A 15,992-nucleotide genomic window follows, 5' to 3' on the forward strand; every position below is an offset into this window, starting at 1 on the left:
AAGTTCATCGGACTTGCGAGGAAACTAAGCCCCAGTCACGTGTTTTTTCGCGTGAACTTACCAGACAGAAATAATTCACGATAACATGTTATACTTAATCACCTGAAATGTGTTCCTTATCGCTATCACGTTAAATTTCGATCTACCGGAATTTAGTAGTCTGGTTCAACTATCAGGCTGGGTCACATTTTTCGTTTTTTTTCTTTAGTCCCAATATAATCTATGTAGCTCGCGGTATATATTCAGGTCAGCCAACACACAATACACAGTTTGCTGTGCAAGTTTTTATTTTTCTGCACAAAAAAAAAAAACTTACAATGGTGAGGAAGCTCCCCGAGAAAGAACCCATTCCAAAATTACTCAAAAGTGCCTTTACATGAGATACAAGATGATGCCATAAATGCTTTTGCTACAGGCACACATCTGGCATTGACAGAAAAGCTTCATTCTTCACCACACAAACATATAAACACAATCTTCCACTCAAGACAAAGCAATACTAACACATGCAAATATAAACAAGTGCACAGCGGATGTTGTCGCTTTATTTTTCCAGCCATGATTGAATAGAGCGGTCAAAATGAATTGGAAGTCCGTATACTTCACATGATTTGTTCGGCAAAAAAATCTGCACCACACTTCTGCTTCCCCACTTAAAGACTGGCACAAGCCCAGTATCCTTTCGGGTACACGGAAAGCGACAGTATTCGTCAAAAGTTTTCAGCCCATCGTTCACCAAGACAGAGCTCAGCCGAGCCGAGACAATACAATCGGCGGTACTTGCCGGCACTGAGCATGTCCCGGGTGAAAAAAAACACGACTTTGTTGCTCACAAAGACGTCTCTCTCGTGACAGCACGACAGGTATGCCTCCTCTCCCGGCGCAACTTTGGTGCCAACAAATCCAGCTGCACAAACTACAGCCATCAAGGCCTGCAAACTTTTGACAAAGACTGAACCACAAAACCATCTCAAAATGCTGGACAAGAAAGGGCGCGCAAAAAACTAACTGACACGATTCTACCGCAGCGGACACCACTGCCCTGCAATTTAAGCTCTGAAATTTGATGGCAAGATAAGACTGTACGCGAGGATAAAAAAAATTATACAAAAATGAAGTTTACACAATGTGTACATGACAATGTTGCACCTCCCTTGCCGCAAAGACAAATCGGCACCATTTCGCACACGTGTATGCGGAGACATCGAAATTCTCCCATGATTGTGATGAAATTTGCAGAGAAAATGAAAAACAGACAATTCATGTGCTGGCAGAGACTGCTGCCCTGCATTCTTGCAGCAGGAAAGTGGGAAGGGGTGGGGGGCAAGGGAAGACCATGTGCATGAGCCCCTCACTCAGTTATCATCGGGACTCTGCTGCCGCTTGTTGGGAGGCGGCGAGTTGGAGACTGAGCGGCGCTGCTGGGGCGAGTTGCTCCTGCTCCTGGAACGCGAGCGGTTGCGAGGGCTGTCAGATCGGCTCTTCCTGCGGATCGGCGTCTTGGACGCTGACCGGGAGCGAGAGCGGGACCTTGAGCGAGAGCGGGAACGGGAGTCCGAGGATGAACGACGAGACCTTGAGCGGGAACGCGAGCGGGACCGAGACCTTGAGCGGGACCTGAAAGCAGACAGAAGGCCGGCGCTTGCATCCAAGCTTGGCACTGGGATTCCTTGGCCAATGTGCGAGCAGGCAAAGGAACATTCGCACACTTTTGTTGCTGCATGGGCCCCAAGCACCTCCTCCCAAGATGCCCCCCCCCCCCCCCCCCCCCCCCACCACATACCTTTTCCTCTCCCCTAGCCTGGTATGATGAGCAAACGCAAGTGACCCCAAAAATGAACTTATTAAAGGATTTAATAAACGTTTATTAAACGTTCTTTATCTCTCTCTCTCTCTCCCTGTTATTTGCTACACTGGCCTTTTCAACAATCGTGCAGTAACGAGCAGCTGATCAACATTACAGGGTAGCAGTCAACAGTCCCACTTCACGAGCCAACTTGCTACTAGTGCCATCATTTATTTTTTAACTGCACAAGCCACCATTCAAGGCTAGTGAGAAACACAGTAGCTAATGCCCCACAAGGGAGCCCCTCCAAACAATGGCACAGGCCTATTGTCGCGCATCGCTGTGAACCGCCTCGCTGCAGTTGAGTCACATGACAACAAGTCACTATATTTTGGTACAAGGGCTGTCCTTGAGGGGCATCTGCTGCTTTGTTCTCCTTTGATAGGTTCCATGAAAACTGCCCTGAAAACACAGCCGGCCATTAACAGTTCAACTTCAGTTGGAACGCTAAACTACTGACCACTTGCATCACAATTAAAGCTGCTGACGCAACAGAAGGTTATCAGTATGGTTCCACATTACACAGCGACCAATGCACTCAAGAAGAACCCTGAGCTTGTGGACCCACCGGTTATTTGAAGGTCGGTTCTTCTTGGCTTCGTACAGCTTGATCCGGCGGCCGCTCAGGTCTGTGTTGTCCAGCTTGTTGAGGGCGTTTCTCATATCCGCATAGTTGGAGAACTCAACAATCCTGCACACAGTAAGGAGGAGGGTATGAACTCGTTATTACATTCATCTCTTCTCGTTACTCAGAGAGAAAGAAGAAGCCTGCAAGTGTCCAATGACCTATCACCGCAGACTTCCTAACCTCACCTGCGCATCTGGCATTCTGCCACCTACATTTTCCCCTCCTCTTGTAATCCAGTAACCCCAAGGGACCGTCTACAAACTGTTCTTCGCATCACATGCTCTGCTAATGTCCATTTCCAATCTTGTTATCCCTGCCAGCATGCCCTGAACTCGCATCTTTTCACCTATCGTCACACTGATCTCATCCCTGGTTTATGGAGATTTAATGTCTGAAAGCTACTCAAGCTATGAAGAACACCGTATTGAAGGACTCCGGAAGCTTCAACCACCTAGGGGTCCTTTAACGAGCACAGATATTGTACAGGACACGAGCCTCGCGAATTTCGCCTCCGTTGAAATGCGACTGCCATGGCCAGGATTGAACCCGCATCTTTCAGGTCAGCAGCCGAGCACCATAACCCAACTGAACCACAGCGGCATTTACATCTCTGATGTTACTCTCAACATTTTTCTTTTCATAGCAAGCTGCATTCTCCATAACTTAGTTCCAAGCTTTTTTCATAACCTGCCACTTTTCTGCCTTATAGGCAAATACTGGTAAGATGCAGCTGTTTTACAATTTCCTCCTGCGGGATACTGTAAGGTGCCTTTTATTATAACAAGGCAAGACTCCGGAATATATTAACGACCTCAAGAGTACCTGCCAAGTTCACTCCACCTCATTCTTGTTTTCCCAGTTGTTGAGCAAAGCAGAAATTTGGGCAAGTTGGTATGTATTCATTTTTGAAACAGCGCTACAAAGACAGGACGTAGAAACTGAGGGGTAAAGACAAACAGGCGCTGACTAACAACTGGGTTTATTGAAAAAAACACAAATATATAGACAGAGTTAGGAAAGATTAATCGCCACCATAGTCAACTCATGCCACATGTGACGCCAGATACCCAATCTCCCCTTCGGAAAGGGCGACCGATGGGCAACTAATGCACATTGCGCCCTTCTCACATATAAGAAAAGCTTCAATAACTTCTCGTGTCATCTTATCACTATGGCGGAACACGATGTTGGTGTTCTTATAGTCGGGGGTACATTTGCATTTCTTGCAACGGAATGCACATTTAGCGAGAGGGTCTCCTTCTGATTTTCTTTTTTTCGTAATCTTTTTCATGTTTACATTTGCACTTCCTGCAGTGGACCGCCACGTGTGACAGGGGGTCTTTTTTTCTGGTGTTCTCATGTTCCATGAGTCGCTTGTTGATGCATCTTCCTGTTTGGCCAATATATGTGGCGCCACACGAGAAGGGAATTTGGTATACTACCCCTACCTCGCAAGGTACATTTGTGTGTTTTTTTTTTTCAATAAACCCAGTTGTTAGTCAGCGCCTGTCTGTCTTTACCCCACAGTTTCCACGTCCTGTCTTTGTAGCGCTGTTTCAAAAATGAATACCTCCCAGTTGTTCACTTTGCGACAAGCTACCAATGTGCCACCCACGCCGAAAACCGGTACCCTAAAAGCATCCGGTATGTAGCCCTGAAAAACAAGTGAAGTTCTCATTGAACACACAGCGCAGCTGCCCGAGACGTACCCCTGGTTGGGCCGGTTGCTGTGCGCGTCCGTGAAGGTCACCTCACCCGCCTGGCGCATGTAGTCTTTCAGGTCCTACGAGAGAGAGGGGGGAAGGGGGCCACCACGGAAGGAAATGGCAGAAGGAGGAGGAGGGAGGGAGGGCAGGCAGGGCAAGAGACTCACTTCAGCACAGGACCACACAAGTAAGACCGCATGCTTCTACGCCGAGACCGATAGGTGGAAAGGCTAGTTAGAACAAGGCTAAAATGCGCTGAGCTGTGCTCTCCGGACATTCTACGCTAACCAGTTACGTCCGGACATTTCAACATGCAATACTAAATACCGCTACGGTGTGACCAGCGACTTTGTCCAGCCTGGACACAATCCTTGCTGCAAGCATACCTTTTGACGCCCACTAAATCGGCTACAGCCTGACTGCACAAAGTATACAAGCACGTCTCCGTGTTGACAGCAGGCTGAAAACAATTAAGTGTGCATAGAACCAAACTACAGGTAAAAAAAGCTTGTTGTGAGGTTATAACGAAACTAGTAATATGAACGTCAAGAGAATGCATCAGATGACAGTGTCATCTATGCACTTCGAGGAATTTATTAGCATGGCATGTAGAGGGGCCGGTGTACAACAGTATACAGCATAGCAAGGAACCCTTGGCGCTAAAGAAACACCGTTTCTACTGAGGTAGTACTGCAAGGCTTATTCTTCAGCAGCAGTGGCACTAAACGGCAGAGAGGAAGCAATCACGAAACCAAAACCAGCGAACTACAGCTGAAGAACTGACTACGCGTTGCCAGACACAGTAATCTACACTGCAAGTCTCTCAAAATTAACGTTCCGATAATTAACCGAGCATAAATAGCACTGACGGCACACAAGGCCCAAGGGGCACACGGACGGTGTACTGCCAGGGGTAAATAATTTTTTTTTTTAAAAAGCAGCGTTCTCTTTTTCTCAGTGGATCAAGCTGTTTCTGGATTACCTCCGCTTTACCTTTAAAAGAGGAACCTCTCTTGGCCAGAGAGTAACTCGGGGGCTGCACTGTACCTAGCTTTTGCTGGGACGCCGATCACTGTAGCTGCCCCAATTCCCAAACTAGGCTATTAACCACTTTTTTTTTTTACCTTTCATGTAATATTACCAAGCAGGAAGACAAAGGCTACGATTAAAACCGCTTTTTCCGTCCCGACATCAAGAAGCATCATAGCCTTAGTGGCATGTATTCTCTCTCGGGCTTTGTAGAGCTTAATGCCTAGCTTTGCACACAAAGCATTCAAGGCGTACACCTGATGCACTGGCATATTGAGGTATAATAGAATGAACTTCCTGAAAGAAAAAAAAAATGTACTGAGATTTCGCTTTCTCCTAATCCAAAAAAATGAACTCCAAGATTGAAAACCAATTCATTACGTTGCCATAGCACAGTTTAGTCAAGGACGGCGCACCTACATGCCCATACGCTTTCTCATACCGATGCTTCATAATACGAAAAAAATCTAGCTTCAATTCAAGGCACGCATTGGTACGCTACAATACAGAAAACTGTGCAAGAAAGGAACAGAGAAAAGAAGCGAACGATACGAGTGTTCGGCTTTCACTCCTTCCTCGGCTGAGCTCCTGCACAGTTTTCCGCATTGACGTGCGTACCCAGTGGTGTCCTTGACGGCGCGCCTCAACTAAGCCGCTTTTGGCCCCCGGCCTGCAAAAGCCACGGCCCAGCGCAGCCCCACGCACAAAGAGAGCACAGCCCTCGCCGCCGCAGACCGTGGCGGTCGCCGGCGAAGAGGGAGGCGCAGGCGTCCAGTGGGCGATTTACCTTTTGTGGGGGGGAGAGGGGGCGCCGGGGGTGGTCACGATCCTCAGACCACCCCCACACCGACCAGACCAAGAGAGCACACCCATTGAGAGAGAGACCACCCTTGCGCACAGAGACCACCCAAGACAGACACCGCCAGCGAGAGGAGGACGAGACAGCGCCGCCGCCCGCAAGACGGCGTGCTACGGCCGGTTGTCAAGCCACAGAGAGAGGGGGGCGCTTCCTTCCTTCCTTCCTTCGCACATCCATCCATCCATTGAGTGGATCCGTGAGGAGGACGCCCTTTTCCTGACCCCTAGACCAAGACGGGGAGGGAGGCGGGGCAAAGACACCACCCGGTGCTTGCCACGCCTAAGCGCCGCTTGAGAGTAACGGAGTAGCCGCCTTATCCCTGGGCCGAGCGCAGAGTAGCCACTCGGGGGCTTGCGGTGGGTAGCCGCATCCACAAACCACCTTCGCTGGTGCGTGTGCTAGACACAACCTCCTCGCCTCAGTCAGACGGCGACCTTCTTTATGGTGGGGGGAGGGGGGTGTTGGTGGGAGAGAGTGATGCAGCAGAGAGAGAGAGAAACAAGGTTGTCACTCAAGAGGGCAAAGAGAGCTGGAACACGGTGCAGCACACCTCTCGGCAAACGACACATCAAGAGTTGCCGCCGATTTCAGGTCCTATCAGGTCACTACAAACGAGTGTCCATAAATTGTGAACATCTGTGTTCATGTCACACCCGAGTGGCTTGTCCGAAAGCCTAGGCCTGACCAGAGGGACTGCGTCGTGCTCCAGCTCACCACAGCAAATAATGAGAAGCTCCCGCCATCTCCACCAGCTGAAGCTCCCAACGATTTTGTGACCAATTGCCGAGGTGTAGCCGCCATTTTAAAAATAACAAAGATACATGCGCAGAATCTCCAGCAAACCATGTGTGGCTGTAAAGTTGTCACTTTAATAATGTCCCCTTAGTACAGCTGTTACATTTAAGACTCCTCTTGCAAGCAACTCACTAGATAATAGTACTTTGGAGTGAAGTAAGCCACAAACAAAAAAAGCGTTCGCAAAATAGACCCTTCCAAACACTGCCCCCCCACCCCCTTTTTATTTTTCTGCAGCAGAATAGCACATTTCAAAGACTTTCGCCAAGACTGGAGACTGTTTTCACCAAGGCAGAGAACTTTGGAGGTGGGAACTAGAGAGTTCTTCAATTACCAACAACGTCCCATCATCACCACCATCCTGACTGTGCCCACTGCAGGGCAAATGCCTCTCCCATGTCTCTCCAATTAACCCCGTCCTTGGCCAGTTGCGGCCACCATATCTCCGCAAACTTTTTAATCCCGTACGCCGACCTAACTTTCGGCCGCCCCCTGCTACGCTTGCTTTCTCTTGGAATCCACTCTGTTACCCTTGAGGACCGCCAGTTATCTTGCCTTCGCATTACATGCCCTGCTTGAGCCCATTTCTGCTTCCTATCTCTTAACGTTACACCTATCATTTTTCTTTCCACAGCTCGCTGTGTTGTCCTCAACTTAAGCTGGACCTTTTCAAAATGGCGAGAAAATGCCAGTTTTCCCATCTCCCTTCCAAACGGACCAAGCTTTCCAATGGGATAAAATAACAGCCACGTACCGGGCCTCTAAGCCACTGTGCTCACCCGACAAACAACACAGCCACACACCACGTTTGCCGCAAACCTCTGCAGGCATTCAAAGTTTGGCAGCTGCGAACATTTTTCCCCCCTCCTTGCTTACCACGGCACCCAAAGTTTAAAATTTTTTTGACAGTTTAGAATGTGCGTTGGGATGCATGCAGTAACAAGAGAATGATGAACATGCATGATTCCCGGTGGCATGACAGCGCGAGTGTTGAGACAGCGCGTGGCTCCTACTATTTTACCTGCCAGCTGACGTGGCTGCTCAGGTTCTCGACGACCAGCTGGTAGTTTGTTCTCACAGGAGGCCCAAACCTACTGTTGGCACAAAGAAAGAAAAGAAGGAAGGAAGAAAGCATAGATGTAAGCGTCTCCCAATGTTACAAAAGTGCCCCACAAACTTGCTTCACCCAGGCAAATTTGTTAAAAAACCTGTAGGTAAACCCAAATTTTATTGTGTGTTCTTTTGAACGATGCGCAACAGATTAGTAGACAGGGTTTCAACAGGTGAAATTAGGTCAAATGTTTAGGGGAATCCCCCTAGGTGGAGTAAATTTGTAATAAGGGAGTAATTACTCATTGGCATCTACTCCCTTAATTACTCCCTTATTACAAATTTACTCCACCTAGGGGGATTCCCCTAAACATTTGACCAACACTGTTCCCACTTCAAGTTATTGATCAATTCGCTCTCGCCCTACCATAAGCTTGCCGTCCCGGTTAGCCCAGTTGGTAGAGCGACTGCTCCGGTGTAGCGGTGGTCCCGGGTTCGAACCCCGGACCAGGACAAATTTTCCTTTAACTACGAAGTTTCTGAGAAAGCTGTATAGCTTTCCTTTGTAGCCGTATGGCTGCGCTTGGGTGGATGCCAATGAGTAATTACTCCCTTATTAGGTGAAATTAGCCCATGTGCAGTAAATAACCTACGACTGAATTTGTTCTGCCTTATCTTAGTTTCAGTTTCAGCGACCAAATGGTGGATGTGACGGCACAAGTGGATTTAACATCATGACAGGCATATAAAGACTGCTATAAAAGCACAGCTTTATCAGTTCAGTTCACTCCTACCCTTATGCTACCCTGCCCCAAGAGCTCAGATGACAGCGAGTGAACAAACAGCAGTTATTCTCCGTTTCTGAATGCCTCACAGGATCTCACACTTGTGACATCACAGCCACCGTTCAGCTGCTGAAACCAAAACTGAAATTACGCAGAAGAAGAAACTAAAATCTGAACTGTAAAGAGTCGACTGCACCAGACAAGACCTTTCAAAAGAGCTGCCCCCACCAAAAGTGCCTCAGACAGTCCATACTCCATTTCATACACAGCGTTTAACACTGCGAAAGCTAGTCACTCACAACCGAAAAGTATTTTGAGATAAGTAATACAGGCATCTTTCATCGCGACCAAGCTCAAGTGCCACTATTCGCAACATCCTCCACTTCCATATTTCCTTTTGCCTCGCTTTCGTTCTTTCGAGGGCTCGAGAATAGTGACTTGCAGTGCATAGTGACATAGCTGCATAGATGAAAAAAATTTGTTCACCTTCAATAACTACAACCAAAGGGCTCAGTAGCTAACACCTGGCTGCCTTGCCCATAATTTGCAAGCCAAGCACGCCCTTTTACACCGCTCCACGTTTCCGTATCAAAACCTTCACCGAGGATTAGGGAAGTACCATTTATATGCAATGCAGTGATTTTTTTTTTTTTTGCAGGCGCATTAGTGAAACGGAGTATAACCCTTCCAGTCAGAGGTTAAGCCTCAATAGATCGCAGTGTGGTGGCTGCTCTACTACTTACAGCACCACGACAGGTACCCAAGTCGTCGTCGTAGACGGGAAGCGCGATGGCTCGTCGCGCTCAACCCAGCACTAATCTTACCCGCTTTCACCACAAGCACACACGATGTCGTTGCAGAGCTTAGACAAGTTTTCTGACTTAAAGGCTATAGAGAGATGGCTGCCGTGATGATAGCTACTTGGCAACACCGCTCTAGACTACACTAGCCAGGACTAACCTCTCTCTGGGTGCATTGAAACGTCCGGGAGGAGACCTCCAGTCTCGTGAGCCTGGTGCAACGATCCTGCCCCCAGGGCCGCGCCGACTTCCGTGCGCCAGTTCCACAGAAACCCTGCACAAAACGAAAGCGCATGAGACACAAGAGGCTGCGAATCGTGGGATTAAGTCAGCCCCACCATTCTAAATGCAAAGACAGCAACACTTGTAGGTGCAAAAAATATGCCGTTATGTACCTTCCCAGTGGCTGAGCGGATATGATGTTCCGAGGACGTCGAATAAAATCCTGCATTTCGATGGGGTGAGACGCAAACATGCCCTTCACTATAACGCCCTCTCACGGCCCATATGCAACCTTGGGACATCACATCGCACGTATCAGCAGTAAAAAGAAATTCCAGGGGTGCATTTCAGTCCGCTTAGGTGCAGTAATGTGAAAGAATTTTTCTTGATGATGCCGATTATGTTGCCGCGTGCTCATTTCTTTATGCCTTTGCCTTTTCTAAGTCTCGCTTTCGCTCTGAATTCGGTTCGATCACATCCGAAGACATGGGTCCCGTTGCTAAAGCGTCTAGCAAGCACACCACAGTAATACTTATTCACTCAAATTGATTAACAAATTAACCAATTTGGTTAATTACCCAGCAATGTGGGAATTTGCTAATTGAATTAACTAGGTCATTTATATCACCTCAATTGAATGCAATCAAATTATGTTTATTTACTCACGTCATTAACCAATTCGTCAATTTCGTTTCATTACCAATGAATCTATGATGCAATTTGATTAATAAATTCATAACTCAATACCCATTCATTCTAATTATATATTTAGTCCACTATCCTATTTATTACCCCTCTAATGGATGATTTACAGTCTGTGCGGATACGCTCTGACAACAAGTCCTATACACGCCACTCATGAGACAAGATATGCTTTTGCATTGTGTCACGTACTGTTTCAAATCAGAACTGTTAAAAATATTACTCAGAGAGATTTCAACACTAAAGTACAACTACACAAAATTTTCTTTTATTATCTCACTGATTTTTATATGAGTAGTTCAGACATGGTTGATTTGGTTTTATGGGGTTTAACATCCCAAAGCGGCTCAGGCTATGAGGGACGCTGTAGTGGACGGCTCTGGATAAGTTCAACCACCAGCGGGTTCTTTAACCTGCACCGACATCGCACAGTACATGTGCTCTAGAATTTCACCTCCTTCAAAATATGACTGCCGCTATCGGGATTGAACCCTCATCTTTCAGCTCAGCAGCCTAGCACCATAACCACTGAGCGCCCACGGCGGCCCAGACATTCCCGAGTACTTTGTTGGAAATTTCAGGACACACAACGGGCGGAAGGAAAGACGACTGAAGACGCGCAAACAATGTTCAGTGACAATGCAATGCCGAATACGCCCTGTTGCGGGCATCCCTACCACTTCTGGCAATTCGCAGTGCGCTTTTACTGTGCTGCTCTGTGCTGTGTACAGAAACCGTGGCCTCGATACTGCCCCAAGAATTCACCAGCCAGAATGTGGCGGCAAGCTTGACATCAGTATTCGTTGAGCTTCACAGAAGTCATTCACTACACAGAGACGTCTCATCAACCCCCCTCCACCCTCCACAACACAAAGGAATGCAAGTGCTTGCTTCCTGGCATACCTTTCTCCAAGCAGCTCCTTTCCGTTAAGGTCTTTGATGGCATCATCTGCATCCCTGTGGTCTTCAAACTCCTGCAAATGGCAAATCACTTAGCAGAGCCCATGGACTTGGCAAATATTGCCCCAGCAATGCACAGCCTCCAATGTTCATGCCTACTGGCCGACACTACAGGATGTTACAACAAACTGGCAAACCGATGATGTGGTCACTGTCCACAATAGAACAAAATTTAACTTATGGCACTGCACTACATATTTTCTATTTAAATATCCTGTATTTGTACATAATGTATATTACCACCCCACCCCACCCCTTCTTACTATTGCTTCTCCTTTTCTTTCCCTGCCCCTGTCCTTTTATTCCCGCTAGCCAAAGCTCAGGTTTCAATGGCAGCTGACGGGGCTCGCAACATCTGTTCCTCCCACACACACATATATATATATATATATATATATATATATATATATATACTGCAGACTAGGACTAGGATATAAAATACTGCAGACTAGGACACGCGACTGTCAACAACCCTCAGTTGGTCTCACTGGGCTAGGGAACATCCTCCTTTTTAAAAGCTTGGTTACCTTTAGCTGGGACCCAGTGAGACCAACTGAGGGTTGTTGACAGTCGCGTGTCCTAGTCTGCAGTATTTTTTATTATGCAAACGTGATTAATTAGCAGATACTAATTAGCTAACTTTTTAATTAATGCCTTCAGGAAGAAAGTGTCAAAGCAGGAGTTGTAGATCCCATAAAAAAAATAACTGACTGCCGTGTTTGCAGCCAAGTACCACTGATACAGCTTCTTTTATTTGCCTTAAAAGAAAGCCCGCGAAATACAAAAAGAACCACGTGATAGGGAAGCAGTTGCAGCTCTCCCAAACGACCGGTCAAGCAACGACATCCGTTTATGTTTGCAACGCTGTCCCGAAAAGGGTTCGGCGTTTTGGGGGTGGTGGCTAGATATGCGCCAGGAACTGTTTGAGTCATTGAAAGTGAGCGGGCACTGCTTTTCGAGGAAGTGAAGCGCGGCTCGCATGGAGCGCTTTTTAACGCGAAACCTCGCCTCGAGTGAGAGGCTTGTGGCCGTGCCGCGAACTTGAACCGTCACGAGCTGAAAAGACGGTCGCCCTGGCGCCGATGCGAGAGTTGCTGGCGTATATCTCGCAACGATCGCAAACCGCCGAACCCTATTCGGGACAGCGTTGCAAAGATAAGCGAATGTCGTTGCTTGGCCAGTCGTTTGGGAGCGCTGAAACCGGTTTCCTATCCCGTGGTTCTTTTTGTATTCGCGGGCTTTCTTTTAAGCCAAATAAAAGAAGCTCTATCAGTGGTACTTGGCTGCAAACACGGCAACTGGTTATTTTGCTATGGGATCTACAATTCCTGCATTGACACTTTCTTCCTGAAGGCAATAATTAAAAAGTTAGCTAATTAGTCTCAGCTAATTAATCATGTTTGCCTAAAAAAAAAAATACTGCAGACTAGGACACGCGACTGGCAACAACCCTCAGTTGGTCTCACTGGGGCTAGGGCACTTCGTCTTTTTTAAAAGCTTGGTTACATTTCGCTTGGACACCCTGTGTATATATATATATATATATATATATATATATATATATATATATATATATTCTAACTTGGACAAGATTTAAAAAAACATAAGCATTCTTCAGAATTGAAATCACATGGATGTTGTCAGGGGTTACCTAAAGTTACAGAACCATTTTTTCGCTCGTCCTATTTGAATAATTAGTAGAGATAAATAAATTAACTTTTTAAATATAGCTTCAAACGTTCAGGCGTCTATAGGAAAGTTGTGGAGCTCCAGAAATAATGTGCAACCCAGGCACTTACTGTGGCCGTTTTTATTAGAGAAAAACGAAAGCCCGCCGAGTTTAAAAAATACCCTATGACAGCGCGCTTGGATGTGCCGCGATTATAGCGCTTTCATCCGTGCTTTCTAAAAAACATCGCTCACTTTGTGCCTTTCATACTGCCCAAGACAGAGCGCTTTGTGCTGGGTTCCAAGATAAGCGCCAGTGGGTTCGGGCGACAGTTGAAAAAAAAGCGTGGCTCCCGTTCTTCAGCGTAATTCACACGACATTATCAAGCTTGTTATATGCATCTGCTTGCTGGGATCTTGCTCCCAAATTCGGACTCATGAGATTGTCATCGTTCCTCCGCATGCATTCTGCAAATGTGAGAAGGCAATTATCGCCACAGAAACGGGAGCCGCGCTTTCTTTCAACTGCCACCCGAACCCACTGGCGCTTATCTTGGAACCAAGCACAACGCTAAGCTCTGTCTTGGTCAGCACGAAAGGCGCGAAACGAGTGCTGGTTTTTACAAAGCACGAATGAGAGCGCTGTAATCGCGGCGCATTCGGGTGCACGGAGTGCACTGTCACGTAGTACTTTTTAAACTCCGCGGGCTTTCATTCTTCCTGAATAAAAACAGCCACGCTAAGTCTATCTCATTGGAAGTGCCTGGGTTGGACAATATTTGTGGAGCTCCACAACTTTCCTATAGACGCCTGAACGTTTCAAGTTATATTTAGAAAGTTAATTTATTTATCTTGACTAATTATTCAAATAGGATGAGCGAAAAAAATGGTTCTGTAACTTTAGATAAACCCTAATAACATCCACGTGATTTCAATTGTGAAGAACGCTTAGGTTTTTTTCAAATCTTGGTCCAAGTAGATGGGACACCCTGTGTATATATATATATATATATATATATATAGATATATATATATATATATATATATATAAATAGCCACTAGCAACATCGCAATATCCCCCATGTGGCTAAGAGAAAGAAGGCAGGACGGCATCTGCCATAACGGCCTCCCACAAAAATGTCCACAGCAAGCTGTAGTCCACACCATGCAAACTTCAGAATGAACTGCTTAAAACATCAAACCGAAGATACAGAAGGATCAGAGCAGATCGGCAGCGCATGCGCAAAGCCGCGTCCAACATGCGCAATGGCGCTGAAGAATTCCCCGTAAAATTCAACTCTCCAATCTCGATAAGCGCAGCAAACCGGTAACCCCGGAAAAAAGCGGAGCTTCTTACCACAAAGCCGAAGCCATTCTTGAGATGTATGTCTCCGACGCGCCCGTAGCCTTTGAAGAATCGGTCCACGTCCCTCTCTCGGACTTGATAGCTGAGATGCCCGATAAACACCCGGGTCGTCATGGCTTCCTAATCTTGAAATCGAAAGAGTAAAAGGCGGGGCGAAGTGGCGCCCAATCAGCCGTAAAGGAAGTAAAAAAGCGATGTGGCACAGCCAAAGAGCCAACTGAGTCGCTGAGCGTTCAACCGAACCACAGGCGAAGTCTGGTTGCTCTCGCGCGGTTAGGCCACCTACTATTTCAGGAACGCGCGCAAACAACACCTGTGGCCTTCGCTTTGAGTGCTTTGTGAGCCGCAAGTCCGTTTACCTCAAGCGAACGGGGCTCGCAATGAAAACAGGACGAGATTTTCCTTTTCACTTTTTTGTTTGTTTCTTTTGTTCCAGCTATTCCGCAGCTGCCGCGCTGTTTGTCAGGTCCGCTGCTTTATTTGGCGCGCCCACCCAATCTAGATAAAGTACTAGCATCCCAACGTATGAAAATGTAGATACTATAACGGTGCACAGAGAAGAATCGCCATACTATTAACGATCGTCGTGAACGAAATCCAGTCAACTCTGAAATACAACACAAGCACACACTAGCGCCATTAAAGGGCACCGTCAGCGCGACATGCACACATATGCTCACTGTAGACAAACAATAAAACGAGAAGAGGGATGCTCTGCTCGAAGCATGCAGTCTTATTAAATGCGGATTCCACGGCGCAAACAAGAGGCCGATCTGATCCCGTGTGAGCACGAAGGCACATAAGCGTGAACCCGGCTTCATAAAAATCTGTGATAAGAGCGGCGTCCCTACTAGGCCTTTCACATTTGCGCGTTCCGCTTTCCACAGGGCCGCTATACTCGTAAAAAGCTGACTAGCCTCAAAACGAGCCAATGAACAGTTAGCGTTGCAGTACAGACGTGCTTCCACTTACCAGATGCGCGCAGAAGGAAATGGTTACGTCGCGGTTAGTTTCTCATAGGATCTCTCGTACACAACCAACCGCAGCAGCTTCTTCGCCGAAACTGGCTCGACACAAACAAGTACCGACGAGTGACGTCACCCAGCAGAATTGTCCCCGCTGTTGCCAGCTGCTGCAAGGTCTATTGAAATAGGTCGCGAAGCCGGAGCCCGAATGCGGTCCAGAACCAAGTGCTAGCGACATCAAATTATGGGTGGAACTAAAGCGCCAAAATGAAATGAGTGGACAAACAACTAGAAGAGGAAAATAATTAGGACATATTTTGTGTTTCAAAAGCATTCAAAAACAATTGCAGTGATTCCTTTTTAAAATATTTTAGTTGTGTGCATTTTGTTAGAAAGTATAGCGCTTGCTTAGTAAAAATTTATGACAGCGTTCGCTCAGAGTAGCGGCAATGGCAGCGGGACGATGCCAAGGTTGACGGTGCTCTGATGCAATACCCTGGTCATATCTTTTGACCATTCTGCTTGCTTTTGTTTGAAATTCGATTCTGCTAGCCCTACTTTTTCCTCGTTGCTTGTTGCTCGAGTTCTTGGTGTGCATCGTTCGTGTACAG

General features: G+C 46.9%; 1 protein-coding gene across 1 annotated transcript; it reads right to left on the reverse strand.

Moving 5' to 3' along the window:
* Window positions 1-269: 269 nt before the first annotated feature.
* LOC149330760 (serine-arginine protein 55-like) lies at window positions 270-15,543 on the reverse strand. Its single transcript, XM_089561415.1, has 8 exons — window positions 15,389-15,543; window positions 14,408-14,541; window positions 11,326-11,396; window positions 9,659-9,772; window positions 7,885-7,957; window positions 4,184-4,257; window positions 2,415-2,537; window positions 270-1,617 (listed from the first exon to the last, which is right to left on the reverse strand). Exons 2-8 carry the CDS (start codon window positions 14,528-14,530, stop codon window positions 1,356-1,358), a joined length of 840 nt encoding a protein of 279 aa, XP_089417541.1. The 5' UTR covers window positions 14,531-14,541; window positions 15,389-15,543; the 3' UTR covers window positions 270-1,355.
* Window positions 15,544-15,992: the final 449 nt, after the last annotated feature.

This window comes from Amblyomma mixtum, chromosome 9, assembly GCF_055824585.1.
Source record: "Amblyomma mixtum isolate Tamu chromosome 9, ASM5582458v1, whole genome shotgun sequence".
Lineage (NCBI taxonomy): Eukaryota > Metazoa > Arthropoda > Arachnida > Ixodida > Ixodidae > Amblyomma > Amblyomma mixtum.

Excerpts from the sequence above, each read along its gene's own strand:
- LOC149330760 (XM_089561415.1), bottom strand. The coding sequence starts at position 14,530 with ATGACGACCCGGGTGTTTATCGGGCATCTCAGCTATCAAGTCCGAGAG. Across the intron at positions 11,397-14,407 it reads AGAATGGCTTCGGCTTTGTG|GAGTTTGAAGACCACAGGGA; the intron begins GTAAGAAGCTCC and ends TGCCATTTGCAG. Across the intron at positions 4,258-7,884 it reads GCAGCCACGTCAGCTGGCAG|GACCTGAAAGACTACATGCG; the intron begins GTAAAATAGTAG and ends TCTCTCTCGTAG.